Source organism: Channa argus, chromosome 5, assembly GCF_033026475.1.
Source record: "Channa argus isolate prfri chromosome 5, Channa argus male v1.0, whole genome shotgun sequence".
Taxonomy (NCBI): domain Eukaryota; kingdom Metazoa; phylum Chordata; class Actinopteri; order Anabantiformes; family Channidae; genus Channa; species Channa argus.
This window is the reverse complement of record NC_090201.1, coordinates 27,124,066-27,134,936: the sequence shown is the minus strand read 5'-3', so window position 1 is coordinate 27,134,936 and position 10,871 is coordinate 27,124,066. Positions and strand designations below refer to the sequence as shown.

At 39.1% G+C, this 10,871-nt stretch overlaps 1 protein-coding gene across 1 annotated transcript; it reads left to right on the top strand.

The window, feature by feature from the left end:
• Window positions 1-4,075: 4,075 nt before the first annotated feature.
• On the top strand, window positions 4,076-9,450 carry LOC137127136 (polymeric immunoglobulin receptor-like). The gene is made up of 5 exons (XM_067503623.1): window positions 4,076-4,375; window positions 4,874-5,182; window positions 7,621-7,929; window positions 8,273-8,587; window positions 9,187-9,450. Exons 1-5 carry the CDS (start codon window positions 4,336-4,338, stop codon window positions 9,291-9,293), a joined length of 1,080 nt encoding a protein of 359 aa, XP_067359724.1. The 5' UTR covers window positions 4,076-4,335; the 3' UTR covers window positions 9,294-9,450.
• Window positions 9,451-10,871: the final 1,421 nt, after the last annotated feature.

The following is a 10,871-nucleotide window of genomic DNA, read 5'->3' as shown; positions in this document are numbered from 1 at the left end:
GCAGAACTTAATAAAGCCTTCACAATACCTTCAACCTCGATAGCAAATGCTTGTTGACAAGTTTCTGACCAAATAAAATTTTATTTTGCTTTAAGCAAGTCTCTTAGCGGAGCTACAGCTGTGGAGAAATTTCGGCAAAAACAACGCTAACATCCAACCAAACCTAAGAACCTCATTAGTTCCTTTTTAATTGTGGGAACAGGGAAGTCATCAATAGCTAACACCTTAGCACGAACAGGCTGTACCTGCCCTTGACCCACCACCTTACCAACATATGTTACAGTGGCTTTTGCAAATTCACACTTAGCCAAGTTCACTGTCAAATTAGCATCAGCTAGTCATTGGAACAAAGCGTCAATACGTTTCACATGCTCCTCCGAGGTGTCACTATATATCACCACATCATCCAGATACACAGCACAACCCTCAAGGCCAATAACTACCCTGTTCATCAGACGCTGTAAGGTAGCAGGTGCATTACAGAGACCAAAACCCATAACTGTATAGGAGAACAGACCAGATGGTGTTATAAAACCAGATATTTCTTGTGCTCTTGGGGTCAGTGGCACCTGCCAATACCCTTTTAACAAGTCAAATTTACTTACATATCTCGCTGCACCAACTTGGTCAATACGGTCTTCCACAGGTGGCAGTGGGTAAGAATCTGGTTTTGTAACAGAATTTACCTTACAGATATCTGTGCAACAGCGTGGTGTTTTATCAGCTTTTTCCACCAACAAGCAGGATGATGCCCAACTTGAGCAGCAATATTATTATCAAGCATGTATTTCACTTCAGCATCAATGATTTTAAGCCTGTGTCGAAAACCATTCACATAAGCTATGAAATTCTGAGGGGGTTGTTTGGTTTTCCATTCATCCTGAAGGTGATGCCAAGGGACCACGTACCTTGTGACCAAAACCAAATCATTAAGACTAAAGCCAATACTATCATGACACACTTCTCTGGCAGCTAACAAAAGCCAGGGCAAACCATCCTCCCAATCCCGTTGCATTTCTGTACAATACGCTTTCATTAAAGATTTAAGGGTCTGATGAAATCGCTCTAAAGCCCCCTGACTTTGCGGGTGATATGCAGACGCTTTGTTATGCTTAATATTCACTTGCTTGAGGACTTGCAAGAATAAGTGCGAAGAAAAGTTAGAACCTTGATCACTTTGAATGTTTTTTTCAAATAAGGAGATAAACTGAGTCAAGGCCTTAACAACTGACTTTGCAGTAATTGAGCACAAAGGATATGCAGCACAGCCTAGACTTAAAAGTAGAGAGGGTGTCTGCTTCCTTTATCTGAGCTAGGAGCTGGTTCCACAGCAGAGGAGCCTGATAGCTAAAGGCTCTGCCTCCCATTCTACCTTTGGAAATTCTGGGAACCACAAGTAGGCCTGCATTCTGAGATCGAAGTGGTCTACTGGGATGATATGGTGTTAGAGCTTTATATGTAAGAAGCTGGATTTTAAATAGATAGATGTAGCTGGTAATGGAAATTTATGGAGTGTTTTCTAATCATGTTGCCTAAAGGAGACATATATAAAGTAAAAAGTATTGGTCCTAACACAGAGCCTTGTGGAACTCCATAGCTAACCTTTGTGTGCATGGAGGATTCATTATTAACATGAACAAATTGGAATCTATCAGATAGATAAGATTTAAACAAACCTAGTGCAGTTCCTGTAATCCCAATTTCATGTTCCAGTTTCTGTAATAACATGTCTAGTCCATTATATTACACTGTTTCTGTACTATGATGAGCTCTAAATCCTGAACTATTTTCAACAGAACTATGGCTGTTAGTCAGCCTGGCTACAGTGCTGAACAGAAACCGGGGATTGTTCTTGTTTTCTTCTATTAATGATGAATAACATGTTGTTCTGGCATCAGAGATTATTCTAATTTGCTGGAACGCCACTTCTGTTCTAACTTTTGTGTTCCCTTTATGTTCCCATTTGTGAACTATACCATGGAGATCACATCTTCTGGTTTACTGCCGTCTTGAGAGGGGCAACACTATTGAGTATTGTACGTAGTGAGGCTGCAGAATTATCAACAATTTAATCAACTTGTGCAGGAATAACATTAAGGTGGCTACTTTCCAAGTAATTCCACAACAGTCAGTAGTGCTGTTGCTGTGGAGTGACCCCTCTTGAAGCCAGACTGGGGAAGTTGTTCTTGGAAAGAAAGTCTGAGAGTTGATTGAAGACTCGTTCCATTAATCAAATTGATGAATGGAAAAATACTTAAGTCATTTACTAACAGAGATTTAGAAGAGAGAGATCTGATATTTAATGATCCACATTTAATAGTTTTGGGGTTTTGTTCTGTAAGAGGAGTCGTCTTAACTTTTATTACTTTATCATGATTAACTCCTCTTGTGGTCATTTTTAGTTTATGTAATTTAGTTGGTCGGGGAACAGACACAGTCTCTATAGGTATGTGGGAGTTGTGGGGGGGTGACGGTTATAAGGACACTGCAGAAAGACGTGTAGGACTGGATCTCTGCATCCTAGGCTCAACTCTGGATTGTCATAATTTTGGTTGTCTAATAAAACCAGCCAGCATATATCGGATAAGAAAGCTGCACCATCTAAAGTAGGATGGATGCCATCTCTCTTAATCAGCCCAGGTTCGTTAAATCGTTTCCAATTATCTATGTTTTCCACATCGTTTGCTGGACACCACCTAGACAGCCAGCGGTTGGATGTCGACATGTACATGTCGTCACTGGTTAGATTTGGCAGGGGTCCAGAGAAACAGACAGAAACAGGACACAATAAACTTACAGCAGGAGGAAGTTTTTCACAACGACCACTCTACCTCCAAACCATGTCAGACAGTTTCAGTGCAGAATGTTTCTGATCTGGATTTTCACAGTAGAATAACAGGCCTCACATTCTATTATTTCATTGGCTTCATATCATTTGACCAAGAGGTGAAACATTAAGATAATATTCTTATTATTTCTGAAATAGTGTGTTAAACTGTGTAGACGTCCTTTTAATACAAAAGATGTTTTTCTCAGAATCTTTAACCACACATTTTCTTTTATCCACAGAGGAAGGACGTATGATTAAGATTTAAAAAAAAAGTGGGGGCAAGAAGTTTCAGCTAAATACAGTAATTCAGGAAACAATGTACAACTTAACCCACTGTGAAGAAAAACCGACAAGAGGAAACTGAAATAACCAGACAGAGACGAGTAATCTGGATGGAAGGTGTCAGCCTCCAACTTAGACATGACGACATGATGAACAGGCTTCTTCTGCTTTTTCTCTCAGTGACGGCAGGTTTAAAAAACAACTTTGTAATAATGGTGTAGCTTTACAGTACTTATACAAATACTTGCTTCTTGTTATATTGTAACAAGATGCAGAGTTAAATTAGCAGATGACAACCTGGAAAGTAAATTGTATCTTTTCTAAAATGTAGTTGTGTGTATATGACATCACTTCAACAATCTTGTGTTTGTGAGCAACACAGTGAGAATTTACAGTTTAATGCAGATTATTTCTGTACCAACAATACTTTACAAAAAACTACTGTATCTTGGTTTCTCTACAGTATCAACCGGAAACATTTCATCCAACATCAATCATTTCAATCCTCATCAATCTTTTCACAAACAGTGTCCTTGAAAAGCATAAAAATGGACCTTTAGTAATGACATTGTGTTTCTGTTGTTGTTCTTTTCTATAAGTAAAGACACAAAAACACACTGCAGACAGTGATCAATTCAATTCAACTTTATTTATTTAGAGCCAATTCACAAAGCTTTTTCATAATTGTGATATTGGTGAACGACTGCTCTACCTCCAAACCTGAATGTGACCAATCAGCAGCGTCTGAGACTGAGCACAGTTTCAGTGCAGAATGTTTCTGATCTGGATTTTCACAGTAGAATACTATATGATACCTATTTGTTTCAACAAACTATCTGATCTCCATTGTGCCACGAGCAGTACTTCTATTTCCAGGACTGACATGACATCCTAAGCTTAAGAACAGTCTTATGGTCTTAACAGGAAGTGCGTCAACCACCAGAAAAACCTTCTCACAAATAGACTCAGAAATACACTGAAGCATGTTGTGGCTTTTCTTTCTTTGTCACAACTGAGTTCCTGTTTATTGTCAATGACATTAGCAAAGTTTAATGAGGAGGGAGTGATGAGTAAGAACAGCAGGGGTGGACAGACAGAAAGTGGGGGTAACAAGTTCTTAAACCTGCAGCAGAGATACAGGAAACAGTGTGAAGACACACAGACAAGAGGAATCTGAAATATCAATTGTAGGACGTAAGATCTCAGCATCCAAAACCACCACGATGAAAAGTTTTCTTCTACTTGTTTTTTTGCTGATGGAAGGTAAAAAAATAAATAAAATAGTATATATGTATATATATACTGTATTTTTTTAACATTAGATTAAACTTTGTTGTCATTGCAGGAATAGAACCAGTTTAAGGCAGGTAGCTTCTAAACAAGAACTGCACAGACTAGTAGAGTATTACTCATTATTTATTAGGTGCAGGTATAACTGAGTGGATAAGTTTAAGAGTTTGAAAGCAAAGTGCTTTTTAGATCATTCTCAGAAAGAACCAGATCACGATACAGACAGTTTGTTTTGTTGATACACAACAAAGTGAGACAACAGGGATAATTTCACAATCAGAAGTAGTTATGTGATTATGTGAAGTTAGGTGATTATCAAAATACTTCCTTAAAGAAAACTCACAGAAAATCTACTGATTAAACCTAAAAGTCTTTATTTTCATGATCCAGACAGTTTCTGTTTTGTTGCCAGCATGTTAAGAAACAGGGATTATTTCAGAATCTGACACCAAATGTCTCTTTGATCAACAGGAAGTGAAGCCCCATCTAAACTGAAGGGATGTTTAAATGGATGGATTGAATTCATCTGTGGATACAACAACACCAATATCACAAAATATCATACGATTGATGTAGTTACTCCAAGAGAATCTTTACGAAGTACTCAGAGAGATGAGTGGGAAAACAAAGGGAGATGGTTTCTGTACCATGATACAACAAACCAACATCTCAGGGTGATCATCAAACCACAGCAACAGGAGGATTTTGGGAAGCAGCAGTGTCAGTTTCATACAGACAGTGTCTCAACCCCTGAAATCACTGAACTGGAATTGGATACTGGTAAGAAAATCTGCATCTTTTTTACTGTCTCTCAAGTTTTTTGTTAAGACTCTTTGTTACTGTTTTAATGTGATATACAAATGTTATTATGATCATAGTTGATGTGAAGTTTGATAAAACACTAAGAAAACACACAGAACATAAAAACTATACAACACACACAGTATTAGTCATTGTATTTAATTTTACATAGAAGCAAATGTTCTCAAATCCTAAAGTCTTCTGACTTGTCCTCTACAGCTTTCAAAGTAAAATTTGTCCATTTCATTACTTCTGGATAACTTGTCTTCTAGAATAATCCCACACAGCTGTAGCTGTATATGAGCCTGGCTGTTTAAGCCAAACCACCACTGATGAGGATGTGCTATGACCAAAACTTCATAGGTACATTTTAGAAAGACATTCTATCATTAGTTATGATTTTACAGTTATTAAATAACTAATGACACTGGTTTGATGATTAACTGTCCATGTAAACATCTGAAAGTCCAATGGTCTGCACTTGGACAAAACACTTTTCACTGTTGCTTCTCATTCAGACGTTCACTCAAACACTCATACACCGGTGGTGGAGCTGCCATGGAAGGCACCAACCTAATACATCAGGGGCAATGTGGGGGTTCAGCATTTTCCCCAAGGACACATCAACAAATGGACGGCTGGGGATCAAACCCCCGACCCTAACATTTATTTACGACTGCTTCTCCTCCTGAGCTGCCCTATGAATCAAAGAGTCGTTAGGGAAACTAAAAAACTAGACAAATCTGCATCGTAGAACATCCAGGACAAAGCCCTGAGCTTAAAACACAAATGTCAAAAAGACAACTGAGGATTAAAGAACTTTGCAAACTCATTTTTGCCTCTGTTATCAACCACTCATCCTGTTCAGTTTCATGGGGGGCTGGAGGTTATCTCAGCTGTCAGTGGATGAGAATCAGGGTCCACCCTGCACACAGATTCACATTTATGAGCAATTTAGAGTTACCCATTAACCTAAAAAGCATGTCTGACTCTGGAAGGACAGGGAGAACATGCAAACTCCACTTAGAGAAGCCACAGTCGTGTGTGGATTCAGACCAGGGAGCTTTTCCCTGTGAGGTGGCTGCACTAAAACTCCAATAGTAACCAATTACACATTCAGAGTAGTTTGCCTAACTGCTGGTGAAGCTGACAGTGAAGGTTAGTTTTCAGAAAACAGAGCTTCTCTGAAAATAAATTTGAATTGTTGTAAATTTTACCTTTAATCTCAAAATAATTTTTTTAACAACTCTGGACACCACAAACAAGTTGTCAACACAGCATGGACACATTAACATACATTTGAAGTCAATAGACGGGACATTTTAGAAAGAAACATGATCGTTAATTTGGAGCATGTTTGTATCTAACATCACCACCTGTCAGAAAATTCTTCTCTTTAGCTGCTAAATGCTACTTTGTTCCTGTCTGCTGTTTTAAGAGCAGTGGACTGAGGCCTCAGCAGCTGATATTAAAGAAATAAAAAGATATGTTAGAAAACAGAAATACGTGGAAGGACCAGCAGATTATCTGCATAACTGTCACAATTTTGGTTAAGGGACGACCCAAGTGAGGTGACTGAGAGGTATTGCAACACCACAAGTGCTTTTATTGTCAGGGACTTGAAAACCGCAAATCGCTCCTAACAGGAGGGTTCAGAATTGACAAGACTCAGACAAACTAGCCAAAGGGACCAGAACACGAGGGGGATTAACTTAATAGGAAATAAGATAGTAACATAATTTAACTAAATTAGAACTACAAAGGCTCAGGGATAAATATAAAACTGCTAACAGGCAAGTACACGGGGAAGCCAAAGGAAACCATCTTGCATAATATACTTAACCAGAGACATGGAGCAGAGAACACAACTACAAAACTGGAGGGTGAGTGAAAACAACACTGGAGAAAATCTTAGCCCAAAGAAACCTAAAATACTAAATGATTACTGGGAAAGAACACATTGAAAAAAGAACAACTAGGAGACGGTGAGAAAAATAAACCAAACCTCAGACCAAAACTACACAGAAAACACAGAGTCCAGAATACCAAAGTCCAAGATACAAGAGTCCAGATCTCCCAATAATTCAAGAAACATAAGTCCAGGCTTTACCAGAGGTCCAGAGTCTACTGTTGGGTTGGTGAGGATAATAACAATGACAGTAAACTCAACAAGGATATGGCAGGGAAGTGAAGGGAAGAACTTAAATAGAGGAGGGAACAGGTGCAAACAATGAGGGACAATGAGGGTAAAGCTGGGCAAAAGGAACCAGGCACAGGAAGTAGGGAGAAGGGGCCACAAAATAAAAGTCCAGAAACAGGAAATGCACTGTGACCACAAATAACCACAAATAACAAATTTAAATCATCTTTGTACAATGTTAATTTTAGACATTAACTTTTTTACATTTTCTCTTCAGAGGATGACAACTGCCAACACACCACATTTAATCACACTACATACACAACGGCTCAAACCACCATCTTATGTACAGACAAAGGAAACAGAGTCAGGTTTTTCTGCAAAGACAACGGTTTCATCTGTGAAGACATTTTATCAACAACTGTAAAATCAAATGGGAGCTTCAGTCTCACTGACAACAACAGTGGCTTCAACATCTCCATCAGTGACGTGTCCTCTCAGGATGCTGGTGTCTACTGGTGTGGAGTGAAACCAAATCAAGGAAATTATCGTGCAGCTCTTCAGAGAATACAACTGGAGGTTCAAAGTGAGTGATTCACAACTACTAGAGATTTGGTTTCTTTCTACATGAGTTAGATAAGAACTACATGTGTGAGCTTGTTACGTTTCACCAGGCTGATTTAATATAAGTTAAAAGTATGAAGATGTTATGTTAGCAGTGAAGGTTGTTCAAAGATTTAAGAAATACCTTCTACACTCAGTGATCTTTAGTGTCCAAGTAATGGTTTAAAAGTGAGAGCAGAGAAAATGCTACAAGCTGTTTTGTAAATCAACATACAATATACACTGATGTCTCGTGTGCTTGTTTAAAAGTGAAGGAAAATGTTGAAAGGTTAAAACATGTTTTAGCTGTTTCTTTCTACCTTCAGACATCAGTGTCATTAAAAGATCCTCAGCTGTTGGACAGACTCTGACCTACTGGTGCAGTTACCCAGAGGATGCTCCTGTTAACAAATTCATCTGTAAGGGAGAAGATCCATATGTATGTGAACAGCTGGTCAACATTTTGAAGCCAAACATGAAGACTGGGAAGTTGAGCATTGAGGATGACAGAGAGGAGAGAAACATCACAGTAACAGTGAGGAATCTAATAGCAGAGGACACTGGGACATACTGGTGTGGAGCAGGAACCAGTGACGAAAAGCGAAGAAACCAACTCTTCAACAAACTACTTTTGACTGTTGGTGAGTGCTGATGTTATTAGATCATTTGTATATAATCTGACCCCTGTTCAAACTGCAGTAGGCCGTGTGAGAGACGGTGACGTTCACCTGTAGCAGGTGAAACTCCCGTCAACAGCAGAGACGTCCATTTTGGAAAATGTTGGTGAGCATTTTACACCAGGTTTTACTTTTCAGAAGAAGCAGAAGAAGCTGCCACTGATCAACTTCACTGATTGGGAACTTGCTTCTTTTCATTCTAGTTTGGGTCGTACTGTACATGTACATACATACCATTAAACTTCCCTCTGACGTCCCCACATTAAAATATCTTTCTACTTCAAGCTGAAAAATGCCTCCAGATATTATCACTTGGAGGAACCTTTAGTTTAGATTAGGCAACAGGACCTCTGAGCAGGATTCATGAGGATATTTTAAATACAGGATGGTTTATTTTTTTGCAGCAATCTGCAAAACTGTTTTCATGTTCTCCATGTTTCTCTTAGACTTTGTTTCAGTGCCGTCAGAAACCTGGACGTCTGTTTCTTCAGAGGATTAAGGGCTTTGTATGAACCTCTGTCACATCAGTTACAGTCCCTTATGTCGTGTGTTTTGTCCTGCAGCTGGATCTCAGTTGGCTGCAGTCACAGCTACAGTCGTCCGTGTATCTGCTCTGGTGGTTGTGAACATACTGATTCTCTTCTACACATGTAAGAGGCTGCTAACATGAAACACACCCACAAACGTTTCTCATTGGGGGTATAAGGGCTGGTGAGCCGTCATTTAAGAAATTCAGGAATCGGAATAGATCAGATCAAAGGTTCTTTAAAGTCAGGTGGGAGCAAACCAGATGAAAACAGTGGATGGAACAATTATCCAGAGATTTATTACAGTACAATTATCTATATAAAACCAATAAAATTTCTAAACAAAAAACCTCAATAGAAAAGTGGTATAAACTAAGAGCAAAACACACAAAGGAAAAACCTGAGTTGATGTTCAAAAAACTACCACACACACACACACACACTCAGAGTAACTGGTTATGATTGCATCATGTCTAACACTAACCCTCAGAAGTTAAGGCCCAACCTCAGCCCTCATCTTAACCTACATCCAATTCGAACCTCAACCCTAAAACCAACTCATAACCCACAAACAGGTCTTTCTGTTTACAGGGGCCACTAAAATGTGATGGACATTTAGATTTGTCAACATATTTGTAGTTGTTCCCAGAGTCATTTCTGATTCTCAGGGTCACTACAGTGGATTATTTGTCCCCATGTTAATTTGGCACAGTTTGTACTCAGATGTCCTTCCTGATGCAGCCCTCCCCAGTTTCTACTGGGCTTGGTAGCGACACTGAACAGGTTCAGTATCTTGCCCTTGGACAAGGCAAGAAAACTGCACCACTGCTGCCCCCTTGTGTTTCCCCATTCATACTATTTTCTTTTTTCTCTGTCAGGCTCAAAAATCAGAAGAAATAGAAGAGAAAAACAGAAAAGTTGGGTAAGTTACCATATTAGTCTAAAATGGTTGTATTATGGGGGAGACCTGTATATACAGTAAAGTATTAATCCTGTGTTTTTCTTTTGGAAGGATCGTGGCTATGCAGAGGTACAGGACCCACCCAGAAGACCGTCTCAGGAACTGCAATGAAAACAGCTGTGATGGGACTCAAGAAAGACTGTGATCAGAGAGGAACTACACCCTTGTTAAGTTTAATTGTTTGGTGAAGCTAAAAAAAAAAACTTCTGACAGGTCGATGACATCCCAACACATTCAAACTGTTTCCAGGCTTATGCTGTGTAGTCTGAGAAGTTTTCAGAGCGGCAACACTATCAAGTATTGTACATAGTGAGGCTGCAGAATTATTAACAATTTAATCAACTTGTGCAGGAGAAACATTAAGGTGGTTACTTTCCATTGTATTGAAATATGGTGAATCAAATGTTGAAATAATACATTTCATTGAACTTGTTTACAGTTTTCTCACTTGGATTTTTTTACTAACTGCTGTATAGTCCGGTATTGTAAATTCCAATGTTATCAGACAGAAGAGGATGAAAATTTCTGAAATTATCCGCTTCAATTATATATGTAAGTACAAGGTCTGTGGTCACACTTAGCAAGTGTTATCAATATTATTGGACCCAGAAAGAGAGACGGAACCAGGTTATTAGAAAGGTTAGAATGGTTTATTTGGGGGTAGGTAGCACGGGTAGAAACGGGGGAAAGGGTCAGGGGAAGGAGAACCTGGTCCGAAGAGCTTGAGACCCGGGGCAGGGGGCGGGAGCGATGGAGCAGC

Excerpts from the sequence above, each read along its gene's own strand:
- LOC137127136 (XM_067503623.1), top strand. The coding sequence starts at position 4,336 with ATGAAAAGTTTTCTTCTACTTGTTTTTTTGCTGATGGAAG. Across the intron at positions 4,376-4,873 it reads TGTTTTTTTGCTGATGGAAG|GAAGTGAAGCCCCATCTAAA; the intron begins GTAAAAAAATAA and ends TTTGATCAACAG. Across the intron at positions 8,588-9,186 it reads CAAACTACTTTTGACTGTTG|CTGGATCTCAGTTGGCTGCA; the intron begins GTGAGTGCTGAT and ends TTTGTCCTGCAG.